This window comes from Macrosteles quadrilineatus, unplaced genomic scaffold (assembly GCF_028750875.1).
Source record: "Macrosteles quadrilineatus isolate MER2022 unplaced genomic scaffold, UCM_ALF_1.0 Scaffold_6__1_contigs__length_79288215, whole genome shotgun sequence".
NCBI classification, from domain to species: Eukaryota; Metazoa; Arthropoda; class Insecta; order Hemiptera; family Cicadellidae; genus Macrosteles; species Macrosteles quadrilineatus.
The window spans coordinates 12,163,371-12,186,153 of NW_026542599.1; the positions used below are offsets into that span (position 1 = coordinate 12,163,371).

Here is a 22,783-nt window from a genome sequence, read left to right on the forward strand (position 1 = left end):
TTTTGGCGTCTAGGTCTAGGGCCTCGGCCAAAACAAAAAATTGTCCCGGTTTTACCAAGAGACCTACAGTACGGTAATAGCTTATTCCCTATATGGGAAATTCGCTATAAAACGAAGCAAAAAAAATCATAAATTGACAAGGTAAATTAAGGTACAAAAATATTAAAATCAAAATTGTCTGCACACTTTTAAACATTTTCCCTACTACCAGACACCTCAGCCCCCTTTATGAAAAATATAGATGGACGACCATGTAACCAAAATAAATTATATCTTTAAATAGAAACTATTCTTTTTTACAGAACTGGATGTAAGACTGTGATTGATTAGTTTCCCAATTTTTATCACATTTCTTATAAAACATAATTTTCTTTGATTTATTTCAGTTAGCTTATTAGTGAAAACTGAAATATAATCAGACTTGTAATAATAATTTGTATTCTTACCTCCTGCGTTTGGTGTTGTCAAAGAGTTGTGAAGAATCAAGAGAATTCCTTTGAAACCTATCCATGGCGGTTTGGTTTGATTGGCCTTTGTCCATACTAAGCTAATCCTAAAAATGCAAGTTCAGGAATAACAGAACAGTACCGTAATTTCTTAACTAATTTTAAAGTAAAACAATACTCCTTTATCCACATTAAATCATGAGGGTAGCAATTCCCAATACAGGAAACTAAAGTTTTCTTCCTTCCTATGTGACTTGCCCTCGTTAAATTCAAGGAAACTAATATCATCTAAAATGAGTAGAAAAATCACCCTCATACATGGGGAAAAGCTTTTTTCTCTGTAAAAACCCTAGATTGGTTCAACGAGATTTTTTTTCCACTGGTGGTTTTCAGTGTATTTTTCAGAGGTCAAAAAATCTTCCCAAAGGAGATAAATTAAAACTAGTCCTTGTTACTTAGACCTCACAGGTACCTAACATTAATACTGGTACTTGTAAGTTAATTTTAGAAGTTGACAGAATAACATTATACTGAATTATCACAAACCAGTATTTATCAGAACTAGTACCTTCGTACATAGAAGAGTTTGTGTGCCAACTATCAAATTTTGGGACCAACATTTTGTGGCTAACTTAATTTTTGGAACATACTGTAAATATTTTGAATAACTTTAGTCATTCAAGGTTAGTTTTTAGTATAGCATAGTTATGGCTTTTTAAAATGCAAACAATAATTGCAACATTTGTAATTTTCCTAAAAAAAAATCAGAATTACTCCCACTGCTTATTCATAATAAGGGTTGTTGACAAGCTAATCGGGGAAAGTATTTGTCAGATTGCTGATACCGTTCATTTACATGATTAAATTGGCAATAATAATGGACAAAATTGTACAATGTACCCTTGAAAAATCTAAATTTAATGTTGTTTTGCATTATGAATTAATTTTTAGAAGCTGGAATCACTAAAGACTACTTAAAGGATCTAGCTAGATATCGAGTTGTAGTCTTGTTATTACATTTTTAAAACCTTGACATTATGCAGCTCTCCAAAAATCATTTTCTTTCATGTGTTGTTATTTTTATTAATGGTAGTGAATAATATTTTATTTTCTCCAAACAGATCACTAAAATATCAAATCAACCTGTTTATCCCTCCATTTTTTTCAATAGGTAACTATACTTAAACATTTGAGGCATTCTTAACATATTTTTACAGCTCCTTGGATACAGTTTACTAAATTAAGTTCAAAACAATCTGTACCATCACATCTCACATCAATTATTATTTAACTGGAACATAGTTTTGAACTGTCCGGAAAGCATCCGTTTTTATCTCTCTAAATTGTCTGCAAAATCATTGTTTTTGGGTGATTTATAAGGAAGAGAAAAAAACATATGGTAAATATTTTGATTCTGTAACCTCAAGATTTTTAGTGTATTATGAATTACGCTGCTAATCACACAAAATTTAAAGTTATGTTTGTAAACAACAGAAATGTAAACATTGAGGATGACTTTTTACAACCTCAAATTATATTTTCTAACTTTGTAACGATTAGATGTTTATTTCCACAGTATGATGAAAATAGTTGTTCATCACACGGATTGAAAGTGTCTTTTTGGAACTTATCGTATTTCTAAGCTCGGCGCGTACCAAAAATAGCCACTTTCGCTTCTAGTGATGAAAACTAATATTCTTTTCTGATTTTTTTTTTTTTTATCCAAGCATCACAATATTTTTACTGTAAAAAATAAGCTTCTCTTATGAAATTATAAACTGCTCTAATTGTTTAATAGTATTGAAAAGGAAAATTAAAAAACATTTTTATGAAGTACAACAAATTTACTAGGCAAACAATAGGGTATAAAACATTTCAGCACTTGTGCCGCAACTAGCTGTCTTCCAGCAGGCTTCACAATGGTATAAAACTAACATAATATACAAATGTCACAGAAATTGAGTAGTTTACAAAAGACTTGTGAATATTTTTTACATTTCAGTTAATGTGTCAATCTGAGTTTGTCCCTAAAGTGGATTTTAAGATTTAAGATAAGATAAGATCTTTATTTCCATTAGATATTCTTTTGAATACATTGGATATGTCAGGTTACAATATACAGGGTGAATTTTAAATGAGTTCCCCCCCTACTTTTTTTTACATTTCTTAAGATATCAACTTCGGACCACGTCAGATCATTGTAGTGTAGTAAGTACTTCATTTTGACTGAATAAACATTTTTGGCCGCCATCTTGGATCCGCCATATTGGATACAAGATTTTTTTTTCAAAAGTAAAGGTAGGGTTGTGACCCATTGTTTCAAACTAGAATTTTACGCTGATTACACTGCCTTAATTAGTTTTAAAAACTCTTGATCCGTTCTAAAGTTATGAGGACTTTTTATAACTTTGTTTTTAGCCCATTTTAACATTGTGCATTTACAAACTAAGACGATAATCTCAAAATAGTGCTAGATAAAGATAAGTATACACCACCATTCATTGTCGACCTGTTATTACTTGGTTATGACGGATTAATTTTTTTCGGCCGCCATCTTGGATCTGCCATTTTGAGATGTGATAAATTAATTTAAATATGAAGGTGGTGTTGTGACCCATCATTTTGAACTACATTTTTATGCTGAACTCAATGCCGCAATCCGTTTTTGTTTCTCAGGCTTTCTTGATGAAATATTAAAATTATCTTACTTAAATTTCCAATATTTCAAAAAACAAATATGAAAATTCAAAACGGATTGCGGCATTAAATTCAGCATAAAAAAGTAGTCTGAAATGATGGGTCACAACACCACCTTCATATTTAAATTAATTTATCACATTTCAAAATGGCAGATCCAAGATGGCGGCCAAAAAAATACATCCGTCATAACCAAGTGATAATAGGTCGACAATGAATGGTGGTGTATGCTTATCTTTATCTAGCACTATTTTCAGATTATGGTCTTAGTTTGTAAATGCACAATGTTAAAATGGGCTAAAAATAAAGTTATAAAAAATCCTCATAACTTTAGAACGGATCAAGATTTTTTTAAACTAATTGCGGCAGTGTAATCAGCGTAAAATTTTAGTTTGAAACAATGGGTCACAACCCTACCTTTACATTTGAAAAAAATTTTTGTATCCAATATGGCGGATCCAAGATGGCGGCCAAAAATGTTTATTCAGTCAAAATGAAGTACTTACTACACTACAATGATCTGACGTGGTCCGAAGTTGATATCTTAAGAAATGTAGAAAAAAGTAGGGGGGGAACTCATTTAAAATTCACCCTGTATAATCTATACAATGATAAATTGAACAAAGGGCTAGCTTTTATTTACAGCAGAACCCGGCTAATCCGACAAATCAGCTAGCCAAACTCCTGGCATAATCCGACTTTGCCATTCCCTATCGAGTACAATGTTATTGCAGGTCGCAGTAATATAGTAGGATCTCAATACCTCGAACCTTGATATCTCAAATTTGTTATAATCCCCCTGAAATCCTCATAAAAATAAGTCTGAAGGTTTTTAATATTTAACCTTAATGAGTCAAATTTTAACGACTTTCCGCCAGTAATATTTAACCTCTAACTCGAATATCCCCATTCTCGGCGTTCAATAACTCGAAGATTACCTTTATAAGTGTAAGGTCGTACAATGAGCCTCAATATCTCAAAGTGTCGCTGTGCAGTAAATCACCTGTGTTTTGTTTGATTCCTGTACGGTTAGCGGGGTTGTACTGTATAAGCTTATAAACTGATGATTGAATTTTAGCAATAGGCATAAAATATTCAAAAGTTCTTGGGCGAATTACCCTATTTCTAAGTAGGCCTAAACTTGTAAGGAAGGTAAGGGCACTGTGTGTAGCTTTAATATTTAAGTATGTATTGTTGATAACACATTTACCAATACATACGGAAAAATTGAAAGTCAAAAGATGTACACAGCTTTAATAGGATATCCTTCACTTAAAATAACAAATGTGGTAAATCTCTGTGTTGTAAATGAATCTTATGTAAAACATACCATTAAGTCAACAGAGGCAGTTGAAAATGGAAGATAAATAACAACTTTTTACAAATATTTTTTACTCTTGCCTCAAACTAAAGGTTTTAGGTTTTAACTTTAAGGCAAGATTATAAAAAAAAGCCCAAAACTAGAAACAAATCACTTTATTGTAGATATCATGAAAATAAAAATAATCCAGTCACAAGAAGTAAGTTTCTCAAGAATAAAAAACTAAATACATCTATGCTTAGGTGTTTAGAAAATGACTTGGATATCAGTTTCTTGAAATCTTGAAATATATTCAGAACATTATATTATGTAGCCTATAGAGATTAAATGGTTGAAACACACTAACTGTTTATTGATAATGGTTAAAAAAGTACAGTGCACTCCCGATTAACCGAGGTTGTTGGGACCGAGACTACCTCGGTTATCGAGAATCTCAAATAACACGGTGGTATCTTAGATTTTTAGGTTAGGGGTTGGGGTTCCACTGTCCACTACCACATTAGGAAATCAAAGACTTGTTAAGTATATGTTTGAATAATTATGCATAGTGAATACAAAATTATCAATAATTGGTATTTTAATAGAAAATGTATTTAAATTAGGCAGTGTTATTAAGGAAAACAACAACACTTTAAATACAGTATATTATTAAATGATTCCAAGCTAACAATTTACAGGATTAAATAAAAGCACAATAAGGTGGACCCCTACAGATTTTTTAAAGTATACAATTATTTTTGTTTGAGTTTGACTTAATCATGTCAATACTACAACACTGTAATGGCAAACACTGACAAAAGGCGATTCGAGCCGCCAAGACGGCGATGCCTGATCAGAAATGCTACTGCTTTTGTTGACGTTATGCAGAGGACTCGTCCAGCTAACCAAAAATGGTTAGGGGCCAAACTAGTAAGTACAATGCTAGTACTGTGTGTAATATTAATTTTTTAGATAATTGAGGATAATTTTTACATGGAAAATAATACCTATAATCATTATTTATGGTATTAATTTTAATCACAAATTACTTGCCATTTTTATTTTTACTTTACTTTTAACTTTTTTAACTTCTAAGAAACATCCCTATAAACATAATTATTGTTTACCTACTTGAAATAAAAAATATATATATTTAGGCCTAAAACGACCTCGGATAACCTGGGGGCTCGTAACTGGGACTTGGATAATCGAGAATGTACTGTAATAATCACCAACCCTTCAAAAATAAGAACTTACAAATTTTAAACTATTTTAGCTCAGTTAAAATCAAAATTTTATAACTCTCAAAAATTATTCTTAAGAACATTGTTAACATTTAATGTGATTAAAATTAAGAAAAACAAACACATTTTACCATAACAGAATTCACAGATGTACTACTGTACTGTAATTACATACAACAATTGTCAGATTTCTACAATCAACATTTTTACAATATTTTTTACAAAAGTTTCAAAACTTTACAATACACAAACTTAATACATTTACATTTATTTGCATGCATTTACGACAATTGGCAGTTCAATCCACCACTGATTATTGATCATCAATTGAAGATCACGTTTGTTGTAAATGACAAACATTTTCTCTTTCTCTTTTTTTGCAACAAATACTTGACTAAATCTAGATTCTGCAAACAATCCAACTATGTGCAGCCAGGAATAACTATTCAGCAAATTCGGAGGATGAGAGACGCTAAAGGCTAGCTTCCTAATAACTTCCTTATATACTTCTCTATCTTCTAGTTGAGTCATGCAGTAAGTTTCTAGAAGTTCAGCCAGAGTGTCAAAATCTATCAGATTTGTGTCAGCAGGCCATCCGGGAAGTTCTGGGAGTTTGAGGGATTTGATTGTGTCAGATATCTGAGATTTATATTGGTAGTCATACTGCTTGCCGCACATCAGTTCTGGACCTCCAAACTCACTTGGAGGAATGTGTGATTTAAATTCCTCTGCAAAATCAAAGTACTTTTCAAGCTTTCTACTCAGCAGCAGGTCTTCCAGTTTAGTCAAGAAAGTGTTATATACATTGATAACTACGTTGGGGTTTTCAACAGCATCCATTAGTGACGTACAGTACACTTGACTGGAGTCCACACTGAAAATAAAGTCTTCAATAGTCTCTCTGACCAGCGTCCCAAGAGGTCTTGCACAAATATCTTTTGCTACACTTACATGTTTTGTCAAAAAAGCCAGATTTTTCAAAAGACAGCTTGAATTAGTCCACTCATTCACTGACCAATAGGCTACATGACCTTGCTCTTGGAGTTCTTCTAGTTCCATTTTCAAGACTCTGTTAAATTTACTGCCGTTAATAGTCATAACCGATACAGCGAGTTCACTCCCCCTAGCCTGTTTGGTCACTAAGCATCGTAGTCTGTCCAAGCAAGACTTTTCTGATTCAAATCCATCCGCTACAACAAAAACCAATGCGTCCATTCCTTTCAAGTGACTAGAAGACAGTAAATCATCCCATACATGAACAGTTATATGAACAGGAATCTGTAGTGAGGTCATTAAAGACTCTACAGAACCTAGCTGAGCACCAGTCTTACTGTAAAAGGTTTCTCTACAACATCTTCTCATCATTTGGTTGAAAACAGAATATATGGGAGTAGATCTGTCTTTCCAGGGTAGTGACATAGCTAATTTCCAGAACACTGGACGTACAGATCCCATGTCCATGGTTTTAGCGACAGATTTAGCTAATAACTCTGCTAACTCTTTGCCGATATAAATGCAAGAATTATTGACGCCGTATTTCAATAAATGAGAAAGAATATTATCTAAATTTTGTCTATCTTTGGCTCGTTGAAAAACACCAGTAGTAGGGATGGATTTCATTCTGCCCCACAGTCGCAGATGATCTTCAACTGATAACTGTTGTAACATGGGAAAATCAGCTCTCTTCTTTTTGAGTTTCTCAATACGAGTTTTCCAGAGTCTTAAATACTTCTTGGCATTTTTCGCTTTCATTCTTTCACTCAAATCTTTCCTCAATTTGTCTAATTCTTTCTGTTTTTCATCTCTTTTTTTCCTCTCAAGTTCCGCCCTCTTGGCTTCTTCAATTCTCAATCTTTCTTCCTCCAATAGTTTTCTTTCTAATATTTCTTGTTCTTGTTTCATGGCTATTTTTGTACTATCTTGGTGTTTTTCCAAGGATTTTTTAACTGGGAATCCTACAAGTGTTTTAACTTCACTCTCAGCAAGAGGTTTAGTTTCACTTTGAAACATTGAAAATGCTTTAATCTTCCCTGAATGATAGTCAACATGAGCTGAAACTGGCTGGATATGTGTTTTACTAACAACTGGGGATTTTTCAGAGGTTTTAGATAATAAGTGGCCTGATATTATAGGTTTTGAAGTTAAAGAAAATTGAAAGTTAGTTTCTTTTTGTAACTTCTGACTATTATTTGCTGCTGAAAAAATGTTTGACGGCTGGTTTACACTTCCTTGGTGAAAAGTACTGTTATTGTTCACAGCCATAACAGGCATTGTTGGTGGGCTAGAAAATGCTTGCAGGTTACCGAAGAGTGATTTTCCTGCAGGATCAAAACCTGCAAACTGTAGAGGTTTGATGGTTTCTTCTTTGGCTTTGACCTCAAAATCTTCATCACAAATCATCTCTTCAAATGTGTCTTCCTGCATGTCAAAAGGTTCAGATTGATCTTCATCGTAAAATGATTTATCGGATTCAGCATCAACTTTTGTGCCAAACTCAAACTTAGAGGAGTGAAATTCAGTTAAATTGGTTTCAAATAACTTTTTGCTTGATGGTGTATCAAGTTTTTTACCTAATCTTGAAAAAACACTTTGGCTGAAAACTGGTTCCTGCGTCACTTTGGGACTAAGAGAGAATTTAAATGGCTGGTTTTGGCTCAAAGTTTCAGTTTTGACATCCGGGACACTAGTGTCAGTTTCATCACAAGGCGAATCATATGAACTGTAAAATTCATCTGGAGCAGACTGAATTGGTTCTCTCAAATTCCCCTCATCGTCAAAACTTGAGTGGACTTGATGAGGAATGTATACAGGAAGAGGTTGGTTTTCCCCTACTATAGCATTGGCAATAGGCAATCTCTTGTCTACAATGAGGTATGATGACGTTGAAATATACTCATCCTCAATATCATCTTCTTCAAAATCAATTTTCTTGTCCAACTGACTCTCAATTTTCTCACAAAATTGTATAACATTCTTTCGTGAATCAAATTTAAGACAATCTACTAGAAATGAGGTAGTTAAACTAACATTTCTATTGGGATGAGAATATGCTTTCAACATCATTTTCAGAGCCTTGGTCCTGACTTGATCAAAATGTCTTTGTAATAAACAAGCTTCAAGGTAGGAGGCTTTTTTGACCAGACCAAAATATTTGGAATACATGTTGTTAAGGAAAGCCATGTAAACTTCAATGGCGAATTGGACTTTAGAAGAAAACTGAATTTCAGGTGCATACTGTTGATATTCCCAAAATACATCACCAACGGTTAGTTTTAATAAAATCAAATACCCATGAAATTCTGGTTCATTGGGGCATTTAACATTATGTTTTGCCAAATCTTCGTAAAGATGTTTTAAGGTCTGTAAACAATCTATGAGATTGTTTGTGTTGATCTTATCATCAAAACCACTTGAAACTTCAAGGCCCCACATAAGATCATAACAGCAAATGTGAAAACGAGCACATTGTTCAATGATCGTAACAGTTTCTAAGTCACACAACTGTTGAAGAGTTATGTCCTTGCGAATACTTCTCAGACGATTCCAGCAAAAGCTGAACCAAACAGATTTGTTTTCATTTGGATTATCTATTTGGTTAATGATGTTTGTAATAAGATAGCTCATTGTCATTGACAACACGGGTGCTGGGCGTAGTTCATGAGGCAATGGTACGTTCTGATCAGCTGAACTCCTGGAGTACTCTTTAATGGCTCTATTCTCATCCATTTCGTTAGTTCCAGGTAAGCTTTCATAAACTGCTATTTGATGCCCAATTTGGCGAATAATTCTTTCCCTTTCAGGACACATATCAGGGCACGTACCTTTGATAGAAACTGCTGTCTTTATATCAGAATCTTTGACGGTTTGTTGTCTGATTAATTTATCCCTTTCATCTAACATGGAGAGTTTATGTTTTAAATCTAATGATTCAGGTACTGCAACAGTTGGATTACCAACTTCTTCAATCGTTGATGTCTTCTTGAGCCCAGCAGACATTAACCCTTCTTTCTTCAGTAACTTCCGTTTAGATGCTAGCACTTTTTTCATTGCGATTTTGGGTTGAGACTTCCTAACCAAAACAGAAGACTTGTCACTTTCTGAATCATCTGTCTGGTCCATAACGTTAGTTTTAATTAATGAGCCTAATCTTTTCTTGATCATTAATAAGTTTGCCTGTGGTTTTATCAATTCCTTGACCAGTTTCTTCCTAGACACAGCAGCCACTTTTTCAACTCCAAAACACTCCTTATCATCATCACTGTAAAGATCATCAACATCAATTACGTCTTCTTTATCTGTTGCCCTAGGGTCTGATCTTGTTTCGGTCGTTTCTAATGCATTTTCAAACCACAGAATTTTCAAAGGTTTATTTTCATAGATCTTACCATGAATCTTTGCAGCTTTAGCTTCAGCATGGGAGGCAAAAACCACCACACCACTTTTATTATCTTTATTCACATTTGTCCCTTGAACCTCACCAAATTTGGAAAAATAAGCGTGAAGATTTCTTCGGCTACTCAACTTCTTGGGTAGGTGGGGAAGAGAGAGTGTACGTTTCCAAGTTTCACTCATTTTGAAGATCTTCCAATTGTGACTGCAGTCCTCTTCATGCAACTGCACAAACAAACCAAACTCTTTATGTTGAAACATATTTTACTAAACGTGAAAAATTAATAATAACTTGAATGGGAAAATAGTAAAACAATTCAATGAAAAGCCATAAATTTGACAACACAAGTAGAAGTAATTTTTCATACTTATGCAAAACCAAAAGCAACATCTCAAGGGTTATTTATGGTTTGAACATCAAAGTTACACATTTGGGCATATCCACACATCAAACTATTCAGGGAATGCATGTTTTAACCATTACCTTTCATTAAGACACATGTAAACTTATAGAAAATCAGTGTATCACGGTCATCTTTGCTAGGGCCTAGGGTTACACATGAGCAATAGGTGCACATACGAGTAGTTTCTTAGCATGGCGTAGGGTCCTCAAAGACATATGTAGCAGTGCACTTAAGAGCACAGCTGTAACAACACTGCAGCAATGTCGCCTTCCACCACAGTCTGCTTCAACGACTGTTTTCAGTCCGCTGCCTAGTGCTTAGCAGTTGAAGTTTTCCTAGCCCTGCATACTGTGGAGTTTTCAGAGCTATAATAGCTTTCAAAGAAGCATGTTTTCGTAGGTTTTTCGTCAGAGCACACTGCACGACTCGCCTGAGAGCAGTCAGGTGCCAATGCCAACTGCAGAGAGCAATTGTGGAGTGTTTTACGTAGTTATTTGAGTAAATCTGTGGTTTAATAAAACAATCCAGGCCGAGTGTGAGAAAATCCAAGTAATGCGTAGCCATTTGAAGGGATCATTAAGTCTCAGACTGCTCTACCGAAATAAGAGCGAATTTGTTATTTGTTTTTTGTGTAATCTTTAAAATTAACTGTTAACACACTTTTTCTCAGACCGATCATTCAAAACAAAACCATAAAATTACACTGTAACAGTATTGTGAAAGTAACATTTGTTAGACTAAACCTATTATATTCTATTCTTAGGTGATATTACGTTTACCGTTTCTGCTCTTTTACACATCAGGGTAAAAATGTACACAAATATTCACAACAAGAACTACAAAATTATGAGTACCGGTACTTAAATCTAAAATAAAATTAACTAGGCTTATAGGCCTAACATAATGTTTATGGTAATTTATATTGAGGCCGGGAATACATTTTGGGCTGTAGGGATCCAGAAGAAATGTACAGTAGACTCCCTCTTATCCGGACAACTTTTAACCGGACATCGGTTTAACCCAACTACACTTGGGGGAAATGACATCTCTTTAACCGGACAATTGTTATCAGCACATCGGTTTAACCGGACTAGATCGGCAGGAAGTGGGCGGTACTGAAACGACTGTTCTCTTGGGAAAGATTTGAGACCAGTGACCACGTGTCTAAATACGTAATAATCATTATTGGCTTATACGGTATACCGTACATTTAAACGGTCCGTTTTAACAAGTTTTTGGGACGTCGGTTTAACCAGAAAAACCGTTATCCGGACTGGCCTTGGTCCTGAGGAGTCTGGATAAGAGGGAGTCTACTGTATAGGCCTACGCATTGTATGTTATTGACCAAAATTGGACAGAATCTTTAATTTTAAAGAGTTAAAATTATGCTAGCAGGTACTTTTTATAAATACTACATACCTATAAGTTATGGATGGTCCACAAATGCATTTTATTATAAACGTGCCTTAAATCCACATTTTCTCATCATATTACTCTTCACTCGTGATCCTAGAACAAAATCAACAACTCAGCACAGGTTTCACAAGTAACGTATTCAATAAGGCATAATTTAATTTAGAAAATATAGATTACCTTTAAATATCACACACCACTAAGTTACACTAAGCTTAATACGATTACAGTATCGACCTCATTATAAACACACTACATAGACCTCAATATACCCTATGGGACACGCTCATGCTCAATCTTCCAAAAGTCAATCAATCTTCCTAAAGATCATCAAGCTATGCCCTCAACAGTGGTAGCCTATCTCTTAGGCTTCTCAGGGGTGGCAGCGAGGTGGCTTCGACTTCTTCCACGGCTCCCCATCTTCATGTAAGAGGAGTCTATCTGGTGTAGTGTCAGTGGAAAGTTAGGAGGGGCCTTTAAAAGGCCACAAAGTGTTTCTTAAGTGCAGCATAAATAACGGATTAGGGCAAAGTTGATTTGTTGAATATGAATATTTTAAGCCAAGATTTACAAAAAATACTCCATTTTACTGTGCTGCTGTGTGGCAAGATTAGGGTAGTTTAGTTCAGCTTAGCTTGTTCAAACAAAAGTTAATGCCTGTAAAAAAAAGAGTAGGTGTCCTCTTTATTTCCACCATCGGTCACACATAATTAATTACGGTACTAGAAGGGCCGCTATGTATCTAATTAATAAGTTAGGCTACAGTTAAATTTACGTATGGTTTTTATGTCTTTGTTATGATTGATTTGACTGTTATAATATTTTTAAACATTCTAACTTATGACTACATTTTTTACATCGTATTTAGAATAGACCTTAGTTAACTTAAGAGGCCTAACTAACTTACTTAGCCTAAGAATCTAATTTATCTTAGGCCTACAGTAGGCCTAATTCTTTAACAAAAAATGTCTTTGAATGACAATGTTTTATGGTAATTTTCCAAAGAACGGGAACGGGGTCGCAAAAAAAAAAAATTGAAAATTCTTCTTTATTGAGGTGAACTTAGGACCTCTTGGCACAGAAAACGTACTACTATAACTAGTGATGTAAAATACCCCGGTATTTAAAACTCGGGGTAAATACCCTGGGTATTTACCCGGGTAAGTACCCAAAATCCATAAATACCCGGGTATTTTGGGTATTTATGAAATCGATTGAAATTCATTTATATTTACCCCTTAATATGTTATTGTTATCATTACATGATTAATAAAGGATAGTATATAACACCTTTTACAGTAACTTCAAGCTTTGCTAGTAGGCTTCCTTTTATTTAATGATTTAGCACTTTTTTATTATAAATAAGCATGGGGTTTCGTGTCTTAAATCGAGTAACATCAGTTATATTTAACTTACTAAAAAATAGTAGCCTATATTAAAAAAGGCTGTAGCTATTTCAATTTTTATCATTTTATAAATTTATAACCAATTAAATAACATAAACAAAATTATTTTGATTTATAAATATCCAGGAATTGTTGAAAGATTTATTGTGCTATAGATTCAAATGTTTTGTATCACAAGTTTATGAAATTAGTTTTTTTATTTTGATACCATTAATACCAACAAAAGATCTAGAACAAAAATATTATTAAATCCTGCCATCCTACAGATTTAATTTTAATTATTTTCTTAAGTTGTTTACACATAGGCCACTACTAGGTTACATTTTCCTGTCTTTCTAAATAATAATTATTACTTTACAAATTATTTTTCTTCACTTTCAATAAAATAAATTCATCTATCTAGCATAGAAATTAAAAAATCACAAGTAGTCAGGACCAATGCAACCATGGGACCAGGGTATTTATGCCGATTATGCTTTATGCTCAGACCTGGGTATTTATGGCGATTATACCGAGAAGTAAAATGCTAGTAGTGACCATATGAAATTTTGTTCAACACATTTTATCATCATTTTACTATCCTTTCAGGGTAATAATTGCAAAAAAACATCTCAATCTTCTCTAACTATAATAAAAATTATAAATACCCAGTTTTTGGGTATTTACCCAGGCCTGGGGTAAATACCCAGGTAAATACCCAATTTATATTTACCTACCCACTGGGTATTTACCCGGCCCACATCACTAACTATAACCCAGAATGCCAACCGCATGGTAAAAAGCATTAAGCGGTTTGAGAGAGCTTTGCCTGTCAATCCGTAGGCAGCGCCACCAGCGTTGCCATGCAATAGCTCTTGGTCCTTTCTTACAGTTAATCTCTGTACACTCCCCACTCCCCAACCTGCAGACTGTAAAATTCCCACTCCCCAGAGCCAGAAGCCTAACTTACCTGCATTTAACCCTTTGCGGTTGTATGGCGAGTATAGGTTGCCATCGCCGCCCGCCATTTTCCCCGACTGCTTGAAAATGGCGACCTATAAGTTACTAAAAAAAAAAATAAAAAATCTAAATGTTTTTCTTTGTGGTCGAATGGTCTCAAATGGCGACCTCACCGAGAAATGAAAAAAAAAAATCGGCCTCAAAGGGTTATTAAAAAATGTATTAATTCAGCACTGGTAGGCAGGTTTGAGTTAGAGAAGGGGTTGCCCTTAAAGCTTGTGAAGAGAAAGCGATCCGTGTGTGCACGAAAAAATAGCGACAGAAAAAGGTTTTTGCTTGTTAGCCGGGTCCGCGGAATTGGCTAACTCTGGAACTCACTAACCCCATGTTAAACGCCCTATCTTCAAATTTGGTCGATGAGAGGAACTCGCTAACTTGTTCGGTTTCAGAATTGGCTAACTCCGGAACCCGCTAACCCGCCCTGTTAAGAAACTGTGCCCTACCGAGGTACAAACTAAGCTTAATTAACAGGTTCGCTGCTGAAAACCTTTAAACAAGTGCTCGCAAACTGAGGCAAGGCACAGGCGGAGCCCCGGCGCGCTCGGAATCAGCGATCGCAATTGTCATTCAATTCTCTCGGTAAGACCAATCACAATAGAGCAGTGGAGATTGTTCTGCGTTACCCCGAAAGTGGACTTAAATTAGTTCACTGAAACACCCAAAGGTAGCAGCACTGCCTAGGCTACCTAATAACTAGCGTTAAAATAGCGTAAAAATAACTAGTGTTTTTGTAATATTAATAGCTCAATATAGAGAAAATCCCCAGAACCGGAAAAAAAAACATTGCCAGAAGGGTTTTTACGAGAATGTTTAGTACCAACCTACACCAAAATATAGCTTGTATTCCAAGCTACAGCCTGGCAACAATAACAGCGTCCCCGGCCGAGTTCTGGGCTCAGATAGACACATTACTGCTATAGCAGTTAGGCCGTGTGCAGTGCTAAGTTAAGTTAGTGTCACACTACTGCTTTATCAGTAGGCTGCAGCGAACTTGTTAACCTCCAGGAAACAAGTTCGTAAATTGTAACTCCACAGTGCACTGTAAGAGTGGCAGGTTTATTAAAAAACCGGTACTTATTTAGGACACAGACCCCAGCTTAAACGTTCTAAAATAACTTTTAAACTATTCTAGGACATCAATACTACAACTTTATTAAAGAATTTTTTGGCGCCGAGCCCCCTTTTATTTTTAATTAAATATTTAAACAATAATCCCAACTCACTAGGGGGCCGGTGGGAATTCGGGGTTTTGGGTGGGGGAGATAAAACGTGGTTAATTATGGGGAGAAAAGGGTAATTCAACGGGTAAAAGGGTAATTTATAGGTAATTACCCAGCAAGAATGGGAAATTCGTCTGTATAAATGGGTACTTTCCTTTGCCGCCGACGACGACGAGCAACGAGCAGAGCTGGCAGTGACAGGAAGAAGACCATCAGAATTGTATTGTACCATAAATAAAAACAATAACAAAGTGAAAATAAAGTTGTTTGTTTATTTTATCCTATATATTTAGTCAAAAAATGGCTTAACAAATATTTAAACAGGTCAATAAAAGTGGTGTAACATCTATCCCCTGTGTGAATAGCCTATAACGATATCCTCTAAAAACACAAAGTTAAGTCTTTAGTCTTCTTTTGTTTGAATATTTATAGTTTTATTTATTCAAGTTCTTAAAAAAACGTACACCGATCGTGGGTGCATTTTTACATTCAAAACACCAATAAAATACCATAATATATAATCATATATTAGGTATATATTAGGTATATATTAGGTATTAGGATTATATATAGGTATATAATCATATCATAACCAATTTCCATGTTTGTTTACATTGAAAATAAAAATATTTTTGTAACGATATATCGAACCGAATCTGTATCGATATTTCTGCAGACATATGTTACGAATACATAGAGAAAACAAACACCTCAAGGAGTATGGAATTAATAATTAAATAAACATATCTCTGGAATTAACCAACACTTAAGTTGTTAGTCGTTTATCGTGTTTACAGTAGTTCATGTTGGTGACATTGGGTGCACTGGTGTCTACTATCTGATTTATTAATAGATTTCTTTATTTATTGGCAAATATTTACATTGGGATAATCAATTCTTATTTATATATACGGTGATCTAAGTTGAGCCCAGGTTTGTATACTAAGAGGTAATATTGTTTTATATACATTGAAATTGTATTCTTTTTTCTTTTATTTTGACATTGGTGACTTTTGTCTATGCATTGTATATATATGTTTATGGACAATAAATGATTTGATTTGATTTGATTTGATTTGATTTGATTTGTACATGACCTGGGTTGGATGATTATTTGGTACTAGCGCGGGGGTACGATCAACATAATAATAGGGCTATCAAACAAAATACACAAATCCGTACACCTTAACCCTAGCAGTGGCCAATGTTAGAAGTGGGGAATGGCCAACCCATTTTGGCGATTTTGCAGACCTTTTTTTAAAAATCTGTCAAAATTACAAATATGGACTCAACCTATCAATGTTTGTATTCATTTTATTCAGAAAAAGCAGGAGAATCTGAATATATAAATAAAAATTGAATCTGAGTTGGTAACTTTTTTGAAAAATAAAAAAAATCATAAAAAATTCAAAAATTCTGATTGAAATTTCAAAAGTAAAGTCTTGTTATTACTACAGTATAATTTTCAGACCAAAACCATTATATACATTTTGTAGTAAATTCAATTCCCTACATAGAAATGTATAACACATGGGGGAAATATTTTTTTTTACAAATGTTATGTAAGAAAATGAAGAAAATTCAAATTTTGTCGCATAAGACGAATAATTAGTAACTCGGAGATAACTCATTTAAGGTAATTAGTGATAATAATATAGTACACATATTCTTGTAGGTTATAAACTAAGGAATACAAATATGTCACATTGTAGGCAGTAAAAAAATTTTGATTACCCGTTTATGATAAAAAAAACTAAAAATTTACAGTTTACATAGAAAAAAATTCAAAGACATTTTTGTAAAAAAATTTTGTACAGATTTTTGTAGGCCAAACATATTATAAAAATGTTATAGGCTAGTACATTCAATTCTCTTTATAGAAATGTATAACACATGGGGAAAATATTTTTATTTACACGTGTTATGTAAGAAAATACGAAAAATCGCAAGGTTTGTCACGTAAGACGAATAATTAGTAGGCCTAACTCGGAGATAGCTCATGTAAGGTAATTAGTGATAGTAATATAGTACACATATTCTTGTAAGTTATAAACTAAGGAATACAAATATGTCACATTGTAGGCAGTAAAAAATTCCTGATTACCCGTTTATGATACAAAAAAACTAAAGATTTGCCGTTTATGTAAAAAGAAATTCAGATATTAGACTTTCCAGTAGGCTTATATTCATGCATAAAGATTACTGTTAGTCCCAAAACACAAAAACATTACTAAAAAAAAAACACTACATAACTACAAAATCCGAAATTAGAATGAATCCCAAGATATTCGCCGAACAATATTTACTTTCAAAACGTAAGTCAGCTGATCCGCACAAAACAAACAGAGTAACTTGGTCAGATGGCAATTTTCTTTTGTTGCTGACAGAACACAGAAATTATACAGTGATCAGGGCTGCCATTTCTCAACACTAAATTATTCTACGTTTCCTACACTACAAAAGGATATTATATTTGAATAGTTATAAATAATCCATTATATATATATTTCGATTTTAGAAATGGTCCCGGCGGGACCATTGGCCATTTGTTAATTTTTGTAAAATTACGTGTTTTCAAAAAATCATACGTTCTTTGCTATCGATGTATTGATCAAATAATCTATGCCAAAATATTCAGCAACTCTTCTGCTATCTGGTGGTATAACTCGCATCCAGATAGGAACAAAACTAACCTCGCTATGATTTTCTAAACTTCATGTGTTTAGCGCTTGCGCAACACTACAAGTGGAAGTAGATTCGCGCGGAAATTTTCATTCAAATTTAAATTGCAATTGTATTGACATATTGATGCTAGAAGGTTCGTTTATATAATAAAATGAAAGTTTAGAATGTCATCTTTCGAATGGTATAAAAATTATCCACATTAAATATAATTATCAATTAGTTTTTTGCGTTAGAAAATGTTTGGACATAAATGGTCCCCGGGACCATGGCCATTCTAAGGGTGCACGGTGAAATGGTCCCGCCGGGACCATTGGCCACTGCTAGGGTTAAATAATATATAATTCCAGGGTACTCTGGTTTGAATTATTTACCTTATTTATTACAACAGTAGCCCTAAAAAGCAAACAAAACTAAAAAAAAAAAAAAAATTAAATAAGTTATAGGCCTACCATAACACCTGCATTGGCGCCGTATATCCGGCGTTGCCATTTCGGCCGCGGCCGTTCGCGCCGTATATCCGGCGTTTGCCAGCGCTAGGGTTAAGCTGGGGTCTGGGTCCTAAATTTTTACCAAAAAACCCCATTGGCTAACTTTAGCCTAGGCCTAGTGTGCTAGCCCATCAAACTAACTTACCTAGCCTGATAGCCTACCTTATTTCATTCTAGGCTATATCATAGATTATCAGCGGAACTGTAGCCATTAAACAAAATTTCTAATCCATCACTAATAAACTAATGGCCTAGTTTATGAAAGCTACCATCACTTAAGAACCCAAGTTAGGACAATAACTTAGGACAAGGCCAAGTTAGGTTAGGTATAATGGAAAATATTTGGCCTAGGCTAATAAGGATAGGCGTTTTATTAACAAAGGGGTATATAAAATCTATACGATTTGCTTACTTTAAAATAAATAGCACTGTCTAGTTCCTGTCACAACAAAAGCATCTTTACTTAGCCTAGGCCTACTTACGATTACATACCCAACTTGAAGCTGAAGCTCTGCACATGTTCGTTACAATCGCCGTGATCAACTCCCACTGATAAAAAGCCCAAACTAGACCCTACTTATATGAATGGAAATAAACAACGTATTGATCTTGGCAAATAAGTTTAGTAGGACTTAAACCTTGTAGCATGTATTTAACACTTAGTTTGTTGGTAGAACATTCATAACAAAACAAACACCGAGGCAGCCATTGTTAAATCTGTGTTGTAAATTGTTTGTAAAATCAAAATCGTTCATTCTTTTTGTTCTCCCGTAGACAGTATTCAGTCCAATTTTTGTGGGGTCCCATAGTTCATAATCCCACAGTGCCTAATTCAAATTTTTCCTCACAGTGCATAATTGTTATGCACCATAAGATTAGGCACTGTGGGATTGTGTACTATGCGACAGTTTCACTATAGGATTATGCACAATAAAACATTCTGCCTTCTAACAGTGCATAATCGTAAATTTTTCTTTAAGTGCCTAATTCAAATTTTGTGCATAACCATGGCCACATTTGACTCCAGGGGCCCATTTCATAATAAACTACAAGTTGCAACTTGTAACTTGTAATTTCCATTAGATTTGCATTGGGCGATCAGCTGATTTACTAATAATATTAGTTTGTACCATAGTATGTACTTTATTATGAAATGGGCCCCAGGCCACGACCTTCGAAGTGGCAACGTCGCAAGTAGGGTTGTTACCACGATTTTTTCTAGTAATCGTGGGTTGTTACCATGGTTGTTACAGCAGTTTTGTTTGGAAGCTGCTAATGGTATTTTGTGTATTTATTTAAAAATTTGAAAGCTAGATTACCAGTCTGTGAAAATATTCTATTCCACTATGAAAATAGCCCACCTCTAATCAGGTTCTTGTTCTTGTTGTCTGTTCCATTGTAATCCACAATCGAATCGTAAACGTATCGTATCGTTTCGTATCGTAATCGTCACGATTACTAGAAAAATACCGGTATGGATCATAAACTTAAACAAATGACGTTTTCGGCCCGAAAATAAACATAATTTAACATTGCTTAAATGGAACTGCCAAATCATATGTTCAATGATATTTGTATAGGATTCGGGCCAACAACGTCATTTTGTTTATGTTTATGATCCATACCGGTATTTTTCTAGTAATCGTGGTAATCGTATGTGAACACTATGTGAATGAGCTGCTCTTCTTCTTCTTCTGTCATCGTCGTGATAGGAGGGTCCAGAATCGCCAGAATCCAATCCAGATCTATTATTTTTGTTCTCAGTTCTGTAGTATTTTTTAGTAGCCTAGATCTTTTTACAGACAATTTTGGAGAGTATCAGAAGTTATCAAATAAGCCCATATATTTATCTAAGTTGTACTTAATTTCGTGATGTACCGGTAATTTGTTATGCTGTCAGTTCACCATAAGCGTCGAATTGTTGCACCATCAAGACTAGGCTAATAGGGATAAGGGATTGGAGATTGGAGTTCGCATAGGCTATCGCCTTTTAACAAGGCCTACAGTTGGTGATTATATTCAACTTAAGTTCAAATTATAGTCACAAATAAACCTGCTAAAGTTAGTGGAGGATAAATACTTAACGAGTTAAGTTTGTTTAGAAGCTCAGAACTAGCATTCTAGGCCTACCATTCCATTAAAAATGCCCAACATTTCTGGAGCTAGCCTCAATGGCAATGCAGGCAACAGCTCATTATTCAACAGTTTAGATGACGACGAGGAATCATTTGTTGTCCTAGAAAGATCAACTGCAAATGACGTTAGTTTACTTGCGGAAGTCGCTCCTCGTATCCAGCCAACAACTCCGCAGAATGGACCCAGTTGTTCTTTTCCTGCCTTTATGTCAACATCAACCAGCACTTACTTGTCCACAGGAATGAATACCAGCGCAATTTCAAATCAGGTAGGCCTAGCCTATTTAGGTTGACGTAACTTTAGGTACTGTAGCCTAATGTTTGATCACTTCAGTTTAGAACGGACTGTCTAACATTTTACGTATGTTTGGTAAATATTCATATTTATTTACTTATATATAGGCTTACCTCCGTCAGTAGTCCAAAATTATTGGATTATTAACTTAATTTTGGACTACTGACGGAGGTAAGCCTATATAAGTCATTTTTCGTAGTCAAGGGGCTATCAAAATGAATAATATTTGTTTATTTATTGAACTGGCCAGTTGTGATCTTCAATCTTTTAAGTTATCCCATTTGGCTGTACATTAGGATTTTAGGCTAGTGCATGAATACTAGAACAAAACCGTTATGGCTTGTTAACATTTAAACAAATGCTGTTGCTTCCGAATACTATAAGTTACTTAATGGTATTAACATATGGTTTAGACACTAAACATTTTTTATTTAACTTAAGCAATGTTAAATAGCCAAATTAGGACTTAACATGTTACTTTTGGGCCAGTAACACCAATTGTTTAGTCTACCGTTAAGATCCATCCCGGGTCTGTTCTAGTATGTGTGTGCTAGTGGAAGCATAAACACCTTGGTGTGGATGGATAAGTTATCCCAATTTTGAGGTAGTTAATCTGTTCTACGTTATCAAATGGTCTAGGCCTAAACTCAACAACCAAGCAATAAGTTTAAGGTTCTTCTGAGCTGGTCAGATGTAAACTTAATTTAAAATATAGTAGCCTAATGCATTTTTGGGAGGGAAAGAGACAGTTTAATATAGCCTAGTTTCATCTATGTGCATTTTTAAACCTAGGCCTAAGTTATATCACTGAAAGAAAAAAAAATCAAACAAGCCTTCTAATCCCATAAAAATAAATTAGGTATGGACATTGATAGACATTTTCATGTTTGTTAATGAAGTGACTGAACATAGGCCTAAACATCTTTCAGGTCCAGATTGATCCAATGGCAATGCCATTTGACACCACACACATTTCTGTAAGTGTCGAAGAAATCGACAAGCGGTTGCAGGAAGTCCTTCATGAAAATATTAACCTGAAGGGTAAGTAACAATTAGCCTAACTTAAAACTAGTTTAAAGTTATAAAATGTGTAAACTGAAAAAAATGAAGGTTAAAAACAACACTGTGATGGATAGTTCTGTCGTGTCCGCCGTGTAACCTGTGTCGGTTTGTCCCGTATTCAATGTGGCCGGCCTATCGTAAATGTATTTGTAACTGTTATTTATGTAAAATGTGTAAATTTTATGTGTCGTCAACCTGCATGTATACATTGATGAAGACTTACGTCGGATATTTGACCATATTCAATTGATGTTTTAAATAAGGATTTGATAATGGGACTTTGTTCCCGAAACTAGTCATCCAGCATTGACTAAGTTAAGACTGAAGACGGAATAAGGTACGTAACCTATTATATTATATTCTATATTCTTGAGTGTGGCAGATTGCGTGAAAATATAATAAATATATCTATGGTTCTTACCGTCAACGCAATCAGGGGTAGTATTACACTACGGCCGTTTCGGAGATGACTCCATCGTCAGGTGCGTAGTGGTACACTAAACTATAGTCTTGTCACATTTAACACGAACATTCTTCATTTGCATTGCGTCAGGTGTTGAATAAATAATACACATATATATACAGGACGGACACACGAAA

The 22,783-nt window shown here is 34.6% G+C and overlaps 2 protein-coding genes across 5 annotated transcripts in view; one reads left to right on the forward strand and one right to left on the reverse strand.

The window, feature by feature from the left end:
• The window catches only part of LOC128996180 (microspherule protein 1), a 33,145-nt gene extending 13,744 nt beyond the window's left edge, over positions 1-19,401 (reverse strand). The window contains exons 1-3 of one of the 2 annotated variants that reach the window (XM_054421320.1): positions 19,184-19,401; positions 11,900-11,989; positions 447-553 (exon numbers count right to left, since the gene is read on the reverse strand). In XM_054421320.1, coding sequence (XP_054277295.1) covers positions 447-541 — 95 coding nt within the window. In that variant the 5' untranslated portion in view covers positions 542-553; positions 11,900-11,989; positions 19,184-19,401. Of the gene's footprint in view, positions 1-446; positions 554-5,794; positions 10,302-11,899; positions 11,990-19,183 lie in introns of those variants that run through there. The other variant, XM_054421319.1, reaches the window with a different exon arrangement.
• Positions 19,402-20,417: 1,016 nt separating this feature from the next.
• Positions 20,418-22,783, forward strand: part of LOC128996269 (NF-kappa-B essential modulator) — a 30,514-nt gene continuing 28,148 nt past the window's right edge. For all 3 annotated transcript variants that reach the window (XM_054421472.1, XM_054421470.1, XM_054421471.1), the window contains exons 1-2: positions 20,418-21,095; positions 22,051-22,162. In XM_054421472.1, the coding sequence (XP_054277447.1) occupies positions 20,835-21,095; positions 22,051-22,162 (373 nt within the window). In that variant the 5' untranslated portion in view covers positions 20,418-20,834. The remainder of the gene's footprint in view (positions 21,096-22,050; positions 22,163-22,783) is intronic.